Consider the following 21,208-nt stretch of genomic DNA (forward strand, 5'->3'; position numbering starts at 1 on the left):
GAGCTTTATCCACTTAATAAGGCTCCTTCTCAACTGTAAAGTTTACATTACAGTGATGCACATTTTAAATCTTACAGCAGCCTTGTAAATATATTCACTTTTTTTACCCTTTTTGTGCTAATTTTGCGGTAGACTTTGGAAGAACTGAATTATGAGACATCCTCTGATAATATCATATTAAGACTGATGGCACTATCACTCCAATACAGTTGCTGTTGGATGATTTTGTATTCCAGAGAGAGACTGAATTCAGAGTAAGTTAAACATTCATTCTGCTAGCACGGTGTTATAAAGCAGAGTTGTCACTATGCGAAATCATTTACTAGAACAAAGTAACTTAACAAAATGTTTAAATTTAATTGCAAGTCATGCACTTCTTTTACAACAATATAAATAGCTACATATTCAACTTCCACTGTGTTTCCAATTTGCATTGGACTTTTCACTCCATTTCTGTGTTGCCACACTTTTATCTTGGGACTCAGTAAACTGATTTACATGGCAATTAATTTCTTGGTACCCTAATGGGTCAAAACAGGGTATTTTGAGTTTTTAAATTATTTTTGGTCATGTTCAAGAGATGAACCATTCAGTTTTAAAAATAAATTTACTTTTCTAAGCAGTTAAGACTTAGATCAGACATCCTTTGATATTAAAATAAAAATCAACGTATCTGGAGACAATACTGGCTTGACAACAATAACCATTGGAACCGTGCATTGTAATGGACTAAAATAAACTAATGTCCTACAAGTGCATGTCGGTTAATCACGGCATCAGTATTATATCCTGCCTGGCAGCTATGCATGTATTCTCCAAATCTGTCAATCATTGCCAGCGACCCTTCTGCTTTTGCTCCAGAAGCTCTGCCTCGTTCATAAGTAGTACCTGAATCTCTGATTCTGCTGTCTCATGTAACTACCATTTTCTTCCCATAAGCCTTCTCCTGTAAACTAATGGTAAGCAGTAAATTCTCCCTGCACTGGCTATTTTTTCTTTGCGCTCTTTCTCCCTTATTAACTGGGTTCCCTTCCAGTGCTGTTGCTCATAGCACTGACTGTGCACTGAAGACTGACATCATTTTTCTCCCTCACAATGCAGCCTCTCCTGTTGAGTGATTCAGCTGCATTCCGGTTGCTCCTTGCAGAGCTATTTGTTAATTAATGTTCACAGAGCTTTAGTTAATATTCAGAATTCTGGTAGGTAAACTACATAGTTACAGAAGACTTTGTCTGTTGTTTTGAAAATATTATATGCAGCTATCAAATATCTCTAATGTATAATGCAGGGGCGGATGCAACCTCCCGATTCATTAACTCTAGTGTAATTGCAGTATGAAACAAAACAAAAAATAAATACAAAGATAATATAGAAATGATAGAGCATGCTATTTCAACAATACTCTACTGGTAAGAACAAAATTAGGAAGCATAATATTGGATAATAATCCAATAAATACCCAAAGCAACACCATCACTCTAATCTCAACCCGGTGTAGAGGTGAGAACCCTAGAGGTAGGGGCGATGGCCTGGCGAGCAAGCCTGGCCCTCACTCACCCCACAGCAACAGCTCCAGTCCTGTGGGTCTGGGCCTGGGCCTGGCGCCCCACTCCAGGTGTTATGACCTGGCACACAGGGTCACAGTGCCACTCAGCTTCGGCACCATTAGTTTCATGATTTCTGTAGGCGTAATTGAACCCAAGCTAAAGCTGCCCCTTGTATAATGTAACTCTGTTTCAGATACAGCCTCACGGGCAAGACTCTGCATCATCTATCCTTAATTTATGCTGCTTTGGTTCCATTTTCACAGAAATCAGAAGACTTTGAAGTGAAGGTAATTTCTGTAGTAAAATTTCTTTTACCTTCAGTATCATAAAACCACCTCCGTGCCATTACCAAAACATTTGACAAAGCATGTACACAAAATCAAATGTATGAAATAGTTTAAATTTAAATACCTGATTAAAATGAGATGTAGGGGCCTGATCATTGCCATTGAATGAGGCTCGGATTGACTTCAATGGACATTGAATAGGGCTCAGACTAAGAATCAGAAATAGCTGTGTTTTACCACTAGAGGTCATAATACTGAGAAAATATCATAATTTTATCAATCCATTATTGTGTATGTGAACCCAGCTGTATTATCCTTTTTTGTAGTGTGGTGTGGCTTCTGCATTTTGACTCACAAGTCAAAGTTAATGTCACTATTTGTAAAAAGATACTAAAGAAGGTGATTTGTAAGATTCTTAAGAGACAAATCTATTGTTTTAAAAGAGGAAAAGCTTTCTCTACTGGTGTCATTTCACCAGCAAACGTTATAATTGGGGCAGAGGGGTGTACTAAGTGTACTAAAAAGAAATTTTATCCATTGTGTACTAAGAAGAAAGTTTATAAAAATGTTTTTTCTATAAAAATTTTACCGATATTTGGAGTAGTAGAAATTAAAAAAAGAGGGGAAAGTTTTTGTGATTCATCAAGTTGGTATGTGTGACTAGCTGATACAAATGCATAAAATAAATGGCAAAGATAAGGTGATTTACTGTCACATATACATTAAAATCTCCTGCAAAGTTATCCTAGTCAAATTAGCTGTGGGGAAATGACATATCTGAAAGTCAATCCTTGTACAGTTCAATATGTGTGTTCAGTAATTCACTAGAAAATTACTTAGGCATTCAAAATGCTAAATATCCTGAATTCCTGGAACGTATTACACCTTTACTATAACGTATCAAATTTAGGCTTACAAGAATTACCTTTTTTGAAAGGGAGTATTGTTATAGCTACATACTTGATCATATCTAAAAGGTGTTGTAGGGGAATTAATTTTACCAACATAGAGTTTGAGTAATCCAGAGGCAGTGTGTGGGTGCTGAAGATGGAGGCTACAGCCCTCCATATCACTTGCATAGAACAATTTTAATGACTATAGGTCTTTGGTTTCAGGACCATCTTTAAGTTTTCTAGTTTCTTGCCTGCTGCAGACCATTGTGAATACAACCTTTTACTCTTAAGTATAACCTTTGAGCTAACGTATTTTAAATTATTTTAGGTAGCTCTTGTGCCAGGGGTTGAAGAGACAGCATTGTTAATTCGTCAGATTGCTGACAACATTTTGATGTCTTCTAAAACAAATCCTTGTGAATGGTTGGACAGATCCTGGCTTTCTATCTTGCCATCTGAGGTTTGTTTGTCTTTGTGCTAAGTGTAGCAATTCTCTTACTGTTTGTAAGATATTTAAAATGCTAGGTTGTTTTCATTATTCCAGTTTTCTATTGTTTTGTTGTTAAATATAAACACAATGGGCCTGAATCACAATGGGCCTTAGTTGCAATTTTCATTCCCCAGTGCTTTCAGGGGCAGCTGTGCTGGAAGAGGGATTCATCCTCAGTGTTAAGAGGCAGTAGAATATCCCAGGGAGCAAATCAATCTGAATATCTCGGCTGGAAAAGACTCGTCCTGTTTTAGGGTGACCAGATGTCCTGATTTTATAAGGACAGTCCCAATTTTTGGGTCTTTTTCTTATATAGGCTCCTATTACACCCCCCCCCTCCACCCCCGTCCCAATTTTTCACATTTGCTGTCTGGTCACCCTATCCTGTTTATTGTGACACTATAATCCTGTGCACCAAATTCTAAAAGCTAAATAAACTGGGACAGATTACAGAACAATGGCCGAATCCTGCAGGGTTCTGAACACTGATTCCAAGCCAACATAGCAGTTAAGCACATGCTTAACTGTAAGTATGTAGTTTATCCCATTAAAGTCAATGGGACTAGTTACGTGCTTGCAGTATTGAGCCCAAGATAGTAAACGTTTGTTTATTTACTCACTGGATAATTGATGTATAGATATTTACATGCTGGATGAGCCTGTCTGCATGGGGAAGTGAGATGACAAGACGGGAAGGGAGCTGAGCCCCTGCAGCCGAGGGAGGCTCCCCTATCAGGTGGCTCCTTGCCAGGTAGTGTGTAGTGGGGGCATGATGGGCAGGGGAGCTGGGTGATAGTCCCCATCTGCTTTCCCTGCCGGGCAGAGCCGCCTCCTGACTCCAGCCCTTCAGCGCGGCCCATCTACTTCTGCTGAGTTGGGGAGCGAGATGGGCAGGCAGCTGGATCCTGGCAGCCCAGACCTCCCAACTGCTGCCTCCCATGAGTACCGTGTATACCTCGCTTCCCCCTAAATTCCCAGAAATTTTTAAGACAAATAAAACCTGAAAACAAAGGGCCTTATGTAGAGTACAACACACAGCTTGGGCAGTTTCCCTTGAACTTGGGGTGGGGGGAGGGGGAATCTATTCTAACCTGAGAGTAAACATGTGACTTTTTAGGTCCAAAGTAAGTTTTTTAGAAAAGTTTGGGTTGTGTGTTGAAAATCCAGATTAAATGGATCATTTTTGTCAACCTTAGGTATAGAGCAGTTACTTTCATCTTCCTATACACTTTTCTTACCATACAGTTGTACATAATTTGTTCCCCCTTGTAAAGGTCCGGTGCGGGGGTTGGGCCCTCTCAGGGGCTATCGGGAGCCAGTCCGCCTCACTACACCGTCCACCCGCTGGCTCAGGGAGGGCGGCCCACAAGGATCCCGGGGGGCCCAGAACCGTCCTGGAGGCTGAGCCCTCACAAAGTCAGTCGGCCCAGGCCCTCGGTCAGGGCAGGGCAACAAATAATAGTTCAGGGGCTCAGGACCTTCCTGTAGGCTGAGCCCAAACAGAGTTAGTAGGCCCAGGCCCTCAGTCAGGGCGGGGCAACAAATGATAGTTCAGGGGCTCAGGACCTTCCGGCAGGCTGAGCCCAAACAGAGTTAGTAGGCCCAGGCCCTCAGTCAGGGCGGGGCAACAAATAATAGTTCAGGGGCTCAAGGCCTTCCTGCAGGCCGAGCCCAAACAGAGTTAGTAGGCCCTGGCCCTCGGTCAGGGCAGGGCAACAAATAATAGTTCAGGGCTCAGGACCTTCCTGCAGGCTGAGCCCAAACAGAGTTAGCAGGCCCAGGCCCTCAGTCAGGGCGGGGCAACAAATAATAGTTCAGGGGCTCAGGACCTTCCTGCAGGCTGAGCCCAAACAGAGTTAGCAGGCCCAGGCCCTCAGTCAGGGCGGGGCAACAAATAATAGTTCAGGGGCTCAGGACCTTCCTGCAGGCTGAGCCCAAACAGAGTTAGCAGGCCCAGGCCCTCAGTCAGGGCGGGGCAACAAATAATAGTTCAGGAGGGTGGGCTCAGGTCGGGGGTATCAGGAGCTGAGCACGGACAAACTCAGGACGCCCCAGACCCTCAGTCAGGGTGGAGCAACAAGCAATAGTTCAGGGCAGCAAACAATAGCTCAGTTGCGGTGCCAGAACGCTGGCTGGAGGGGGAGGCTGCCACCCGTTAAGTGGGGTGGCAGGGGGGACACAGGCCCACCCACTCCACTGTGTCCCAGCCCGGGGCCCTAAGAGCGGCAGTCAGTCTGCCGCTGTGTTGGTGGGGTCCTGACCGCAACACACCAACATTGGTTCGCTCTCTGTTGTAGCTAGACTGGGGTCAGCTACCCCCGGGCTGCTTTCCATTTCCACCTGCTCCCCGCTGGGCTCGGCAGCGGGGTCCCACACCATGGGTTCCTCAGTTCGCAGAGGGTCGTCTGGGTCGGGTTGCTCCTCTGGTCTCCGGTAAGGGGAGCGGTCGGGCCCCTCCTCGGGGTACCGTGCTCGGGGCAAGTGCGGCCAGGCTACTTCGGGGTACCTTGCTTGGGGAAGGCTTGGCCAATCCGCGTCGGGATACCTGGCTCTGGGGAGGTCCGGTCGGTCGGTGTCCGGGTATCTGGCTCTGGGGCAGCTCGGTCCGTCCGTGTCCGGGTACCTGGCTCTGGGAAGCCTTGGTCTAGCCGGAGCTCGCACCGGCACGTCTGGCCTCTCCGGCTGCTGGGGTCCAACTGAGAGCTGGGGCCTGGCTCTTATACTTCCTGTCCCGCCCCTTGACTTCCGGGGGGCGGGAACAGGTGGCGGTGGCTCCGCCCACTTGGGCGCCAATTCAGGCTCCTCTCCCTCAGGGGCTGTCGGGGGCCAGTCCGCTTCACTACACCCCTCTAGAAAGATATTCTATTTATAGATGTTTAGGTGGTGTATACAAGGCCTACCTGCTAGGAATTGTGGTTCTGTGACAGATTCTGTGCCCAGAGATTATATAAAGATGGTATTCTCTTTACCTTCTAATAACAGAGCAAGCTGAATGTCCCAAATGGATCATTTCGGAAGCTGACAGTGACTTTTTTTTTCCCCCAGGCAGAGAAGTGCTTGCTTACTTTTCCATGTATAAACCCTCTAGTAGCTCAGCTCCTGTTAAAGAAGGGGTCTTCACTGAAGTGGCTGTTGTTGGCAACTTTTGACCAACTTCAGGAACTCCTGCCTGAGGTTCCAGAAAAAGTTCTAAAGGTTGGGCATAGTGAATTTATATATTTTACTAGCAGTCCAGCTGTCTGTGTAATAAATAAGGCTTTACAGAATGCTTTCTCAGGTTATATGTTTATATTTCCTAATATAATTTTAAAAACTAATCAGATAACTAAGTTGTTATATTTTTTCATTGCTTGCCAGCTGCATTAGTCCTAATTGTTTTAGAGTATTTTTTATTCATATCTGAATTGGCATATATATTAATACTTAACCGTTGAGTTGAGTCCCCTTTATATCAGTGTTGGAGGCTTCTAAAACTGTTACTAAAGAGGGGCAGTGTATACCCCAGCCATCAACTTTCTCTCTGGCGTGTTCAGAACCAGGTGTCTTTTATTACCTAGAGCCTTTGTTTACTTTAATGTTAATCTTAATTTTGGGGCTTTTTACAATGAAATGTTTCCTCACCTTTTTCCTTTTAAATTTTCTTCTTTTCATCTGGGTTCTCCCCTCTCCATTGAATCTTCTCACAGCATTAAATGCTCCATGCCCCCATTAGTGCAGGAAGGCCACCAGAGAAATGTCAGCAAGGGTAACTTTTTCTTTTTGGCAGACAGAAAAATGTATCTATGTCTTGGGATCTTGAAAACTACTTTAACTTTTTTTCATATTTGGATTTTATAGTGTTGAATTGTACCATAAACATTCCTTAAGTCTGTTTCTTTCATTTCAGCATTTTTGTGACATCACTTCTTTGTATAACCTAAGTTCTTCCATTCCTCCAAAATTACCCAAGAAAACTGTATCACCCCAAGAACAATGGAGCTGCTTCAACATGACCTTTCCTCAGGCTTCGTTTTCCAAGTCTTTGCTCTCTAATATTCAAGGAGATTATCATTATTCAGAATTGCTTGATAACATACAGAACAGCAGAAGTCAGTCCTTAGATTATTACAAAAATGAGTCTTGTTCTCCTTCGAGATCAAGTGAGAGGCAGAGCATGTTAACATCTTCGCTGTCTTATTGTGGACAGGTCAGTTGCTTTGATGAGACAGACCATGATATAAATGGTCAGCAGTACCTTCCTTTTATGAAAAATGTGGGAACCGAGAGTGCAGATAGTTCTTCGTTCTTAAAACAGAGTGAGTCAGATGTATTTTCTTTGGAATCAAGCCATGTGAATTATGAAGCCAGAATCTCACCACCAGAAACCCCTAAGGAGTATTACGATTCAGGTAAGCTTTCTTTTCACGTTATAGAGCAGATTAGAATTTATTAATGTATTCCCTTCTTCTTTGAACTGAAATTTCACTGCAGCTGAAATAAGTATACTTGAAAGCATGCACATGGTTTAGTTGAAAGCAAACCAAAATGTATGACCTAGACGAGGATGTCAATTTTATGTTTAATTAGTTTTACATGATTTCCCCACACTTGTAAAAGTACAGTACAGGTATGGTAAAGAAAAAGTGCTTGGATGAAAAACAGCTTAAATTCTGTACACCTTAGTAACAATGAGGTGCCGAACAGTCTATTTTTAGACTACAACTGAGGGGAGAAATAGATACAGTCGCTCAGCTAAAAAGTATGGTAAACTCGTGCAAATTGTAAGGATTTACACCAGAGGTCGGCAACCTTTCAGAAGTGGTGTGCCAAGTTTTCATTTATTCACCCTAATTTAAGGTTTCGCGTGCCGGTAATACATTTTAACGTTTTTAGAAGGTCTCTTTCTATAAGTCTATATTATATAACTAAACTATTGTATGTAAAGTAAACAAGGTTTTCAAAATGTTTAAGAAGCGTCATTTAAAATTAAATTAAAATGCTAATCTTACCCCACCAGCCTGCTCAGCAGGCTGCTAGCCTGAGGTTCTGTCCACCTAGGCCAGCAGCGGTCTGATCAGGGCCTGCGGCCGGGACCCCAGACCTGGTGGGGGGGGCGGTGTTTCAGGGGTCAGGGTAGAGGGCTGGGGGGGGTGTTTCAGGGGTCAGGGCAGAGGGCTGGGGGAGGGGGTTCAGGGCAGAAGGCTGGGGTGTGGCGGGGGGGGTTCAGAGATCAGGGCAGTGGGGCTGCAGGGCAGAAGCCTGGGTGTGTGTTGGGATGTGGGGGGTTCGGGGCAGAGGGCTGGGGGAATGGGGGGGGTGCAGGGCAGAAGGCTGAGTGTGTGGGGGGGTTCAGGACAGAGGGATGGGGCTGTGTGTGGGTGCAGGGTAGAAGGCTGGGTGTGTGTTGGGATGTGGGGAGTTCAGGGCAGAGGGCTGGGGGGGTGCAGGGCAGAGGGCTGGGTGGGTGTGGGGGTGCAGGGCAGATGGCTGGGGGTATGGGAGGTGCAGGGCAGAAGGCTGAGTGTGTGGGGGGGTTCAGGGCAGAGGGGTGGGGCTGTGGGGATGCAGGGCAGAGGGATGGAGGGTGTGGGGGTGCAGGGCAGAAGGCTGTGTGTGTGTTGGGGTGTGGGGGGTTCAGGGCAGACGGCTGGGGGTGTGGGGGGTGCAGGGCAGAAGGCTGGGTGTGTGTTGGTTGGGGGGGTTCAGGGCAGAGGGATGGGGCTGTGGGGGTGCAGGGCAGAAGGCTGGGGTGCTCGGCTCGTGGGGGTGCTCCCAGCCCCCTGCCCTGAGCGGCTCAGGGCAGGGGGCTGGAAGGGATATGCTCTGTTCCACCCCCTTCCCCCAGGCTCCGTCCCTACCTCTCTCTGCCTCCTCTACGGAGCTGTGTGGACGCTGCCGCTCTTCCCCCTCCCCCTCGCTAGGGCCATCAGCTGATTGGCCAGGGAAGGAGAGGAGGAGGGGCCGGAAAGCATCACACTGGGGGAAGAATTGGGGGAGGGGGGAAGCTTGGCTGCTGCAGAACCAAGCTTCTGCCTCCTGCCCCCGCAGGGGAGAGCGGTGGCGGGGGGGGGGGGGGGGGGGGGGGGGCTGGGGACCGGGACCGCCTCAGGGGAGCTGCGTGCCACTCAAAATCAGCTCGTGTGCTGTGTTTGGCACGTGTGCCTTAGGTTGCCGACCCCTGATTTACACTGTCACAAACAAGTTAAAAAGAGATCTCCTGTATGTAGTTCTATAGAAATCTACCAATACAGAGGATTATATAACTCAGGAGATTCATAATGGTATAAAGACCTTTGCAGTTCTGTGTTGCTAGTTGAGATTTACTCCCAGTGGGCTGTGATTAAAAAAAATTGTTGATCTGACAGCTGTTTGGTGGCTTATGTGAAACGAGATGGTGGCCCATTTTCTTCTCCTACAGCGCTACTTAAAGTTAAAACTTGTAGGGAGATTGTGGACTCTCTGCTGTGGGCAAAAAGAAAGGGCCTCTGAGAAGCTGCAGAACTAAAGAGTGAGCTTATTGGGTGAGGACATGGGACTGGAAAACCAAGTGTTCACAGGTTTGTTGGATGAGGTGGATATCTGGCAGCTCCAGAATATTGATGCTGAGCCTTTTCTGTTCCTCAAAATCAAAATGGGCTCCCACGCCTCTGAAATTCACATCAGTGGTGATGTGGATTGGACTGGAAGGAGGGAGGGAAAGAGAAAAGACCTGGAAGGATGGGATGTGGGATGACCCACAGTCCAGACAGGAAGTCCAAATGGACAGAGGAAGGAAGAAGAGTTCTTCCTGGGAAGTCAGGGAATGGCATCTGATTGGAACAAAGGTGAAGGTGTATGTGTAAACTGATCCATACAACAGAGTCCTCATAGGCTGCACATTGATTTAGGAGACAAAGGCCTGGCTGGATAAGAGGAGAGTTAGTCATGGCAGCTGACATGGGCAAGAATGGGGCCAGATTGGGGCTTCTACAAGGAAACTCTGACTTGTAAGGCCTTTGCCTTCTTGCTTTACTGGTAAAGGGACCCAAAAACTGGCTGTCTTTGCTATGTCTCTAAGGTAGAATAGGAGGAGAGAAGACTATGACAAAAGGAATGATCAGTAAGTAATTTTCCTTTATCATCCCACTCAGTTTTAAAAATGATTGAAAGCTTTAAAATATGGTCTGCATTAAAAATGTTTTTTACATTGGATTACTGCATTTCTCTTCAAATTGTTTTATTATCTAGTGTCCAGCAAGGATACAGAGGAGAGCTTAACAATTCCCATCAGTAAGGATGTTTATGAAATCCTTACGAGAAGAGAGAGCTGTCTACGTGACCTAATTGAAAAGAAGTTTGGTTGCATGTCTCTCCTTAAGAGTATAAGATGTCCCCTTGAAGTATACAAGAAAAGCCTGAAGGAAGGAATTGAGATATCTGTTTGGGTGGATGATATGACAAGACATAATGCTGATGCTTTGGTGAATGCAGCCAATGAACATCTGGACCATATTGGAGGCCTTGCTCTTGCCCTGGTGAAAGCTGGTGGGCCAGAAATTAAGCAAGAGAGTAAACGTTATATTGATCGCCATGGAACACTCACCACTGGCCAAATAGTAGTGACAGGTGGAGGCAGGCTTTCTTGTAAGAAAGTTATCCACACAGTAGGTCCAAGATGGTCTGCAAATGAAAGTGAGAGATGTTGTCACATGCTTGAGACAGCTATTATAAATGTCCTGAAATATGTTAATGCTCCGGAGAATAATATAAAGTCTGTTGCAATCCCTGCAGTGAGCTCAGGAATTTTTGGCTTCCCACTAGATTTATGTGCTCATGTGATCGTACGGACTATAAAGAATTTTGTTGAGCTAGCTCCATTATTTGGCTGGTTCAAAGAAATCCACTTGGTGAACATTACTGAGCCCACAGTTGCAGCAATGAAAAAGGCCTGTGAAGAGTTGCTGGGCAGGAGTGACATCAACTCACTTCAGGAGACTCCACCAGCTTCAGCAAACCGGCTTCCAGATTCCATCACAATCAATGGTCTTTGCCTACACATCATAAGAGGACACATTGAAGATCAGCAAGTAAGTCTTCATGATGGAGCACGAAGGCCCTGATCTTGTGAAGTGCTGAGCATGGACTTGCATCCCAGCACCTTGCAGGATTAGACACGAAGAGATTAGAAGGCATGTTGTATTGATCCAGTAAATGTGCATCTTGTCCTCTTGCCTTTAGTTACCCAACATTAGAATCAGTGGACCAATACATTATATACACAAGTATCTTCTTATAATATGACTATTGAGTTATGAAAAGTGTGAGTGAGCCCTGTTATGAGAGAATAGGAGAAAACAACAGATAGAGTCAGGACCGTCAGTAGAATAAAGTTATCATAGAATCATAGAAGATTGGGGTTGGAAGAGACCTCAAGGGGTCATCTAGTCCAACCCCCTGCTCAAAGGAGGACCAACACAACTAAATCATCCCAGCCAGGGCTTTGTCAAGCCGAGCCTTAGAGGTTTTTAAGGATGGAGATTCCACCACCTCCCTAGGTAACCTATTCCAGTGCTTCACCACCCTCCTAGTGAAATAGTGTTTCCTAATATCCAACCTAGACCTCCCCCATTGCAACTTGAGACCATTGCTCCTTGTTCTGTCATCTGCCACCACTGAGAACAGCTGAGCTCCATCCTCTTTGGAACCCCCCTTCAGGTAGTTGAAAACTGCTATCAAATCCTCCCTCACTCTTCTCTTCTGAAGACTAAACAAGCCCAGTTCCCTCAGACTCTCCTTGTAAGTCATGTCCCCCAGCCCCCTAATCATTTTTATTGCCCTACACTGGATTCTCTCCAATTTGTCCACATCCTTTCTGTAGTGGGGGGTATAAAACTGATGCAATACTCCAGATGTGGCCTCACCAGTGCCGAATAGAGGGGAATAATCACTTCCCTCAATCTGCTGGCAATGCTCCTACTAATGCAGCCCAATATGCCGTTAGCCTTCTTTGCAACAAGGGCACACTGCTGACTCATATGCAGCTTCTCATCCACTGTAATCCCTAGGCCCTTTTCTGCAAAACTGCTGCTTAGCCAGTCGGTCCCCAGCCTGTAGCAGTGCATGGGATTCTTCCATCCTAAGTGCAGGACTCTGCACTTGTCCTTGTTGAACCTCATCAGATTTCTTTTGGTTCAATCCTCCAACTTGTCTAGGTCACTCTGGACCCTATCCTTACCCTCCAGCATATCTACCTCTCCCCCAAGCTTAGTGTCATCCGCGAACTTGCTGAGGATGCAATCTATCCCATCATACAGATCATTAAAAAAGATGTTGAACAAAACCGGCCCCAGGATGGACCCATTGGGCACTCCGCTTGATACCGGCTGCCAACTAGACATTAAGCCATTGAACACTACCCGTTGAGCCTGACAATCTAGCCAGCTTTCTATCCACCTTTAGTCCATTAATCCAAGCCATACTTTTTTAACTTGCTGGCAAGAATACTGTGGGAGACCGTATCAAAAGCTTTCTAAAATCAAGATATATCACGTCCACTGCTTTCTCCATATCCACAGAGCCAGTTATCTCATCATAGAAGGCAATCAGGTTGGTCAGGCATGACTTGCCCTTGGTGAATCCATGTTAACTGTTCCTGATCACCTTCCTATCCTCCAAGTGCTTCAAAATGGTTTCCTTGAGGACCTGCTCCTTGATTTTTCCAGGGACTGAGGTGACGCTAACTGTTCTGTAGTTCCCCGGATACTCCTTCTTCCCTTTTTTAAAGATGGGCACTATATACCTCTACCCCGATATAATGCTGTCCTCAGGAGCCGAAAAATCTTACCACATTATAGGTGAAACCGCGTTATATCGAACTTGCTTTGATCCGACGGCAAGCGCAGCCCCTCCTCCCCCTCCCCCCGAGCACTGCTTTACCGTGTTCTATCCAAATTCGTGTTATATCAGGTTGCGTTATATTGGGGTAGAGGTGTATTTGCCTTTTTCCAATCGTCCAGGACCTCCCCCAATCGCCACGAGTTTTCAAAGATAATGGCCAATAGCTCTGCAATCACATCAGCCAATTCCCTCAGCACCCTCGGATGCATTAGATCTGGACCCATGGACTTGTGCATGTTCAGTTTTTCTAAATAGTCCTTAACCTGTTCTTTCACCGCTGAGGGCTGCTCACCTCCTCCCCATACTGTGTTGCCCAGGAGCTCACCTTGTCTGTGAAGACCGAGGCAAAAAAAGTTTTGTACTTTGAGTACTTCAGCTTTTTCCACGTCATCTGTCACTAGGTTGCCTCCCCCATTCATTAAGGGTCACACACTTTCCCTGACCTTTTTCTTGTTGCCAACATACCTGTAGAAACCCTTCTGGTTACCAACTTTGCTAGCTGCAACTCCAGTTGTGTTTTGGCCTTCCTGATTACACACATGCATGCTCAAGCAATATTTTTATACTCCTCCCTAGTCATCTGACCAAGTTTCCACTTTTTGTAAGCTTCCTTTTTGTGTTTAAGCTCACCGAAGATTTCATTGTTAAGCCAAGCTGGTTACCTGCCATATTTGCTATTCTTTCTGCACATCGGGATGGTTTGTTCCTGTGCCCTCAATAAGGCTTCTTTAAAATACAGCCAGCTTTCCTGGACTCCTTTCCCCCTCATATTAGCTACTCTCCTTTCTTCCTTTTGTGAGGATCCTGAACTCAACCATCTCATGGTCACTGCTGCCCAGGTTGCCACCCACTTCTACTTCCCCTACCAATTCTTCCCTGTTTGTAAGCAGCAGGTCAAGAGGAGAATGGCCCCTGGTTGATTCCTCCAGTAGTTGTACCAGGAAGTTGTCCCCAACACTCTCCAAAAACTTCCTGGATTGTCTGTGCACCGCTGTATTGCTCTCCCAGCAGAGGTCAGGGTGATTGAAGTCCCCCATTAGAACCAGGGCATTAACATTTACTTTTTTAATGTAATATTTTAATAGTTAACTTTTTTTCATGTATCCCCTAGAAGTTTACTCTCCTAGCTCCTATCACATCAGGCAGGAGTGTTGTAAGCAAGACACGAGAAGTAATTATTCTGTTCTACTCTGCACTGATTAGGCCTCAACTGGAACACTATGTCCTGTTCTGTACACCACATTTCTGGAAAGATGTGGACAAATTGGAGAAAGTCCAGAGAAGAGTAACAAAAATGATTAAAGGTCTAGAAAACATGACCTGTGAGGGAAGATTGCAAAAATTGGGTTTGTTTAGTCTGGAAAAGAGAAGACTGAGAGGGGACATAACAGTTTTCAAGTACATAAAAGGTTGTTACAAGGAGGAGGGAGAAGAATTGTTCTTCTTAACCTTTGAGAGTAGGACAAGAAGCAATGGACTTAAATTGCAGCAAAGGGGGTTTAGGTTGGGCATTAGGAAAAACTTCCTAACTGTCAGAGTGGTTAAGCACTGGAATACATTGCCTAGGGAAGTGGTGGAATCTCCATCATTGGAGATTTTTAAGAGCAAGTTAGACAAACACCAGCATGTGATTTAAATAGACTTATTTCACTTATTATAACTGGAAAATCTGGTAAAACATGGCAACCTAGTTATGGGCAAACCAGAAAGGGTGAATAGATTGGAAGCTGCATCACAGCTTTAATGATAGTCTGTTTCTAACAAATCCTGTATTTTACAGAATGTTCCATACTTGGTGTGTTAAAGAAACATCTTGACTCCTTACGAAGTTTGTTTTTATAGATGTGGAAATAAAGGGCAGCAATTATGACCTTCGGTTGATGGGGGAGAAATTCTGTCAACTGACTATAAAAAGTTATATTCCTTCTGAGGAACTGAATGGGTATAGCTCAGAGTCTTGTATTTTTAATTACTCTTAAACAATCAAGCTAAAGTTCGACTCATTATTTCTGTGGTCAAAAAAATACCATAAGCAAAAGTTTTGCATTTCACAAATTCAGTTCCAAATTACAGCAGCCCTAGGGAGTACGTGATGGGCAGAAGGAGAAAGCTCATGGATTTCCATCCTCCCATAGTGCTCCTGCACAGAAGGCAGCCATAATTTTGCAATTCCTCCTGAGTACACAAGATGGTGAGGACTATTAGTGTGACTGGCAGCGCTTACTACTCTAAGGCTACATCTACACTACGCACCATTGTCAGTGGCATGTAGGCTACGTATAGCCGTGCACCACACCGAAAAGCCTGTTGTATCCACCGCTTGCTGCGGTGTGTAGCTACTCCTGTCAACGAAAGGCTCTGGCAGGCGGAGACAGAGGGGAAAAGCTTCAGCAGCTAAAAATACCAGTGTAGATGGGGAGGCATAGCTTGGGTGAGTAGAAAGCGTGTAAGGGATGTACTTGTGTACATATCCACACCCTTCAACTATGTTTTGTACTCTACATGCCTCACCAGCTACACTGCTAGTTATGGGCGGGGGGGAGGGAAGGAGGGTAATGCTGGTATGTGTTCTACCCACTGCCGAAAGAAGCATGCAGTGAAGATGTACCTTAAAAAGGGGAAGTGTCAGGGTGGGGTGGTGTTTTTAATAAGGAAAAACTTCACCAGCTGCACAGGTACATTTGAAGTGGGGATCTGACTGCAGTGCAGGTAAAATATGCATTTAGCTGAAATAAAATATACTGAGAGCTTGTGTTCTTTTCTTCCAGACTGCAGTCATTGTTAATTCTGTGGTCATGAATGATGATCTCTCAAGAGGAAACCTTTCAAGAGCAATTCTGGAAAAAGCAGGCCTATCTCTTCAGAAGGAATTTCTGTTTGAGTTACAAAAACTTCCTCCATATTGTGAGAAATTCATATTGACAAAAGGATACAATCTTGCCTGCAAGTCTGTGCTCCACGTAGTATGGTCCTCACAAAGCAGCAGTGATTCGCGCAAGGTGACGTTCAGCTACAGTGGATTTTCACTTCTCTTTTTCAGGTCAAAAAGTAAAGTGAGGTCTAAAAACTCTCCTTTTTTTTTCTGCAGGGACTAAAAACGGTAATGTCAAGATGTTTGCTTAAGATTCAGGAGTATCAGCTTCCCTCAATTTCCTTCCCTGCAATTGGGACTGGAGTGTTAAATTTGCCAAATGATGAAGTGGCAGATATTATGATTGATGAAGTTTTAAGCTTTGCAAAGGAACATCCTTGGAAGAAGACAGATGTGTATTTTGTGATCCATCCAAATGACAGTTATGTCTATAAGGTAAAATATCTAGCATTAACTATAAGTAGAAGAACCCACAATATCCATGAAGAAAGTTTCTGTGTATTGCTACAAGCTAAAGTACTTCATATACTAAACTAGACATAACATTTGTAAAAATGGATAGCAAGCCTCTAGTGTGTGTCCAAAGCCGGCTTTAGGCACCAGCTTGGCAAGCAGGTGCTTGGGGTGGCCACTCCGGAGAGGGGCGGCAGGTCCAACTATTCGGCGGACGGTCCCTCACTCCCACTCGGAGCGAAGGACCTTCCGCCGAATTGCCGCCACAGATCACGATCGCGGCTTTTTTTTTTTCTGGCTGGTTGGGGTGGCCAAAACCCTGGAGCCGGCCCTGTGTATGTCTTGGGGCTGGTAGGGAGTATACAGTGAAGGTGCTGCTCCCCACTTAGTGCAGACTTTCCACTGAAGTTATGCCACAGGAAATACATTTAGCAAATTCTGTCACGTCCTCTCCTGTACCAATGTATTGTCACAAAGGGCTTGGCCTTCCATGCTAGAAAAGGCTGTAGACAGGAGGTCAAATTCTCTGTTGGTGATTTCAATGGAACTGTATCAGTTTAAGCCAGCAGAGAATTTGGACCAGGTGATTTATATATGGCTGTTTAGGTATCCATATATTATAAAAATATAAGATTTGATCCTGTTCTCATTGAACCCAAAACTCCCACTGACTTCAGCAGGTGAGGAGTGAGCCTGTATACTGTAGCAAAAGTAACATACACCATCTCTTCCATGCCATTGATATGTAGGTTACATCAATTTTGACTCCTAGGTTCAAATAAACCAACTTAAACCCCTTATTGACATGTAACTTACAGCACCTTGCATGTAAACTCTGAAGTTGCCCCTCAGTTTTAGAAGTATTTACAATAAGAATTTCCAAGTTTAATTAATTTACTTTTATTTATCTATGCTGTAGACCTGCTGTGCAGTTTCTTCACCTTTTTAGTTAGTATAGTTCAGTGTAAAATCTTTTATTTTCTAATGTAGTATTAATTTACAATGTACTTTGCTTGGTATTGTCTGAAGATGATTTTTATCATTTTTCCATATGCCAGAACTCTGACAAATTATATCTGGTTGTCATTTGTCTCTGTGTTCCCTTGGACCACATGCTCACACTGCCAGTTGTTTCACTAATGTGCCAAAGCCTGTCCTCTCCCCACCACCGGCCTTCAAGGCTAAAAAAACCATGAATGTTGTATTTTCACTGCTCAGGGATGCCAATCTGCAGGAAGCCCAAACCTACTGCACAGCACAGAGCAGTGCACCTCAGTGGCTTTCCACATGAGGCTATGGAGAGGAGCTTTGTGACTGTGAGTTAAGTAGGGGGATAGTCAGTGCATCTATGCACAGCATGGATCCACCAGCATCAAACCACAAGCAAAAGAGAGCAGTGGGCAGCTTCTGCTCCTGCCCATGAGCTGAAATAGCTGCCATAGCCTGCTGCCTGAGTTCCCCGCATACTACCTGCAAATGGAATTGGAGAGGAGGCCACCCATGTCCCTGTACAAAACCCTGGAACCAGGCTTGGCACAGGAAACCAGCATCGGGCCCTGTGTGAAAGAAGACTGACTAAAATTGCTTCCCTAACAGAAATCTGGAGAGACCAACGCGGTTCATTTGTTAGTGGTTTGATATATAGCTGGTTGTGAACTGATACTAAATCTTTCTTTTTCAAGGCTTTCCAAACCAAGTTTGAGTCAGCAAAAAACAAGCTGATAGAAGACATGGAATGCCACAAAACTGATGATTTGGGTAAGTAAGAAGTACAAAGGGTGAATAAGGTTCTGAAAATTACATTCTCCTAATAAATATCTACTATCTGGGGGTGAAATCATCACACAGGAGCTCCTCATTTAATTTTTTATTCAGTTTCATTGCATGTCAAACTGGGTGATAAGAGGGAGAAAAATACAAGACTGGTTTGGGTATAATGGGGAAAATGTGTTACCTCCTTTTAAAGTTGTGTTTTGCAAAACTTGTTTTAGTGTTCTGATAGACCGCTTTTGACTTTTATCAGATTCTCATTCATGTAAACAAAAATGTAACTGTTCAGCTAACTATTCAATTCTTCAGACACTTTGCAGTCTTTTGCCCCTTGAAAGACCCATGTCATTCACCCTGATGTTATCAGAAGTTTTCATAGATTCATAGATTCATAGATTATAGGACTGGAAGGGACCTCGAGAGGTCATCGAGTCCAGTCCCCTGCCCGCATGGCAGGACCAAATACTGCCTAGACCATCCCTAATAGACATTTATCTAACCTACTCTTAAATATCTCCAGAGACGGAGATTCCACAACCTCCCTAGGCAATTTGTTCCAGTGTTTAACCACCCTGACAGTTAGGAACTTTTTCCTAATGTCCAATCTAGACCTCCCTTGCTGCAGTTTAAACCCATTGTTTCTGGTTCTATCCTTAGAGGCTAAGGTGAACAAGTTCTCTCCCTCCTCCTTATGACACCCTTTTATATACCTGAAAACTGCTATCATGTCCCCTCTCAGTCTTCTCTTTTCCAAACTAAACAAACCCAATTCTTTCAGCCTTCCTTCATAGGTCATGTTCTCAAGACCTTTAATCATTCTTGTTGCTCTTCTTTGGACCCTTTCCAGTTTCTCCACATCTTTTTTAAAATGCGGCGCCCAGAACTGGACACAATACTCCAGCTGAGGCCTAACCAGAGCAGAGTAGAGCGGAAGAATGACTTCTCGTGTCTTGCTCACAACACACCTGTTAATGCATCCCAGAATCATGTTTGCTTTTTTTGCAACAGCATCACACTGTTGACTCATATTTAGCTTGTGGTCCACTATAACCCCTAGATCCCTTTCTGCCGTACTCCTTCCTAGACAGTCTTTTCCCATTCTGTATGTGTGAAATTGATTTTTCCTTCCTAAGTGGAGCACTTTGCATTTGTCTTTGTTAAACTTCATCCTGTTTAACTCAGACCATTTCTCCAATTTGTCCAGATCATTTTGAATTATGACCCTGTCCTCCAAAGTAGATGCAATCCCTCCCAGTTTGGTATCATCCGCAAACTTAATAAGTGTACTTTCTATGCCAATATCTAAGTCGTTGATGAAGATATTGAACAGAGCCGGTCCCAAAACAGACCCCTGCGGTACCCCACTCGTTACGCCTTTCCAGCAGGATTGGGAAGCATTAATAACAACTCTCTGAGTACGATTATCCAGCCAGTTATGCACCCACCTTATAGTAGCCCCATCTAATTTGTATTTGCCTAGTTTATCGATAAGAATATCATGCGAGACCGTATCAAATGCCTTACTAAAGTCTAGGTATACCACATCCACCGCTTCACCCTTATCCACAAGGCTCGTTATCCTATCAAAGAAAGCTATCAGATTGGTTTGACATGATTTGTTCTTCACAAATCCATGCTGGCTATTCCCTATCACCTTACCACCTTCCAAGTGTTGGCAGACGATTTCCTTAATTACTTGCTCCATTATCTTCCCTGGCACAGAAGTTAAACTAACTGGTCTGTAGTTACCTGGGTTGTTTTTATTTCCCATTTTATAGATGGGCACTATATTTGCCCTTTTCCAGTCTTCTGGAATCTCTCCCGTCTCCCATGACTTTCCAAAGATAATAGCTAGAGGCTCAGATACCTCCTCTATTAGCTCCTTGAGTATTCTAGGATGCATTTCATCAGGCCCGGGTGACTTGCAGGCATCTAACTTTTCTAAGTGATGTTTAACTTGTTCTTTTTTTATTTTATCCGCTAAACCTACCCCCTTCCCATTAGCATTCACTATGTTAGGCATTCCTTCAGACTTCTCGGTGAAGACCGAAACAAAGAAGTCATTAAGCATCTCTGCCATTTCCAAGTTTCCTGTTACTGTTTCTCCCTCTTCACTAAGCAGTGGGCCTACCCTGTCTTTGGTCTTCCTCTTGCTTCTAATGTATTGATAAAAAGTCTTCTTGTTTCCTTTTATTCCCGTAGCTAGTTTGAGCTCATTTTGTGCCTTTGCCTTTCTAATCTTGCCCCTGCATTCCTGTGTTGTTTGCCTATATTCATCCTTTGTAATCTGTCCTAGTTTCCATTTTTTATATGACTCCTTTTTATTTTTTAGATCGTGCAAGATCTCGTGGTTAAGCCAAGGTGGTCTTTTGCCACATTTTCTATCTTTCCTAACCAGCGGAATAGCTTGCTTTTGGGCCCTTAATAGTGTCCCTTTGAAAAACTGCCAACTCTCCTCAGTTGTTTTTCCCCTCAGTCTTGATTCCCATGGGACCTTACCTATCAGCTCTCTGAGCTTCCCAAAATCTGCCTTCCTGAAATCCATTGTCTCTATTTTGCTGTTCTCCCTTCTACCCTTCCTTAGAATTGCAAACTCTATGATTTCATGATCACTTTCACCCAGGCTGCCTTCTACTTTCACATTCTCAACGAGTTCCTCCCTATTTGTTAAAATCAAGTCTAGAACAGCTTCCCCCCTAGTAGCTTTTTCAACCTTCTGAAATAAAAAGTTGTCTCCAATGCAGTCCAAGAATTTGTTGGATAGTCTGTTCCCCGCTGTGTTATTTTCCCAACATATATCCGGATAGTTGAAGTCCCCCATCACCACCAAATCTTGGGCTTTGGATGATTTTGTTAGTTGCTTGAAAAAAGCCTCATCCACCTCTTCCACCTGGTTAGGTGGCCTGTAGTAGACGCCTAGCATGACATCTCCCTTGTTTTTTGCCCCTTTAAGCCTAACCCAGAGACTCTCAACACTTCCGTCTCCTATGTCCATCTCTACCTCAGTCCAAGTGTGTACATTTTTAATATATAAGGCAACA

The 21,208-nt window shown here is 44.4% G+C and overlaps 1 protein-coding gene across 1 annotated transcript in view; it reads left to right on the forward strand.

The window, feature by feature from the left end:
- Window positions 1-21,208, forward strand: part of SHOC1 (shortage in chiasmata 1) — a 99,423-nt gene that overhangs the window by 69,342 nt on the left and 8,873 nt on the right. The window contains exons 17-25 of the mRNA XM_054033164.1: window positions 133-254; window positions 1,741-1,834; window positions 3,056-3,187; window positions 6,263-6,412; window positions 7,104-7,605; window positions 10,424-11,262; window positions 15,841-16,071; window positions 16,161-16,379; window positions 18,080-18,155. Coding sequence (XP_053889139.1) covers window positions 133-254; window positions 1,741-1,834; window positions 3,056-3,187; window positions 6,263-6,412; window positions 7,104-7,605; window positions 10,424-11,262; window positions 15,841-16,071; window positions 16,161-16,379; window positions 18,080-18,155 — 2,365 coding nt within the window. The remainder of the gene's footprint in view (window positions 1-132; window positions 255-1,740; window positions 1,835-3,055; window positions 3,188-6,262; window positions 6,413-7,103; window positions 7,606-10,423; window positions 11,263-15,840; window positions 16,072-16,160; window positions 16,380-18,079; window positions 18,156-21,208) is intronic.

This window comes from Malaclemys terrapin, chromosome 6, assembly GCF_027887155.1.
Source record: "Malaclemys terrapin pileata isolate rMalTer1 chromosome 6, rMalTer1.hap1, whole genome shotgun sequence".
In the NCBI taxonomy this organism is placed as follows: domain Eukaryota; kingdom Metazoa; phylum Chordata; order Testudines; family Emydidae; genus Malaclemys; species Malaclemys terrapin.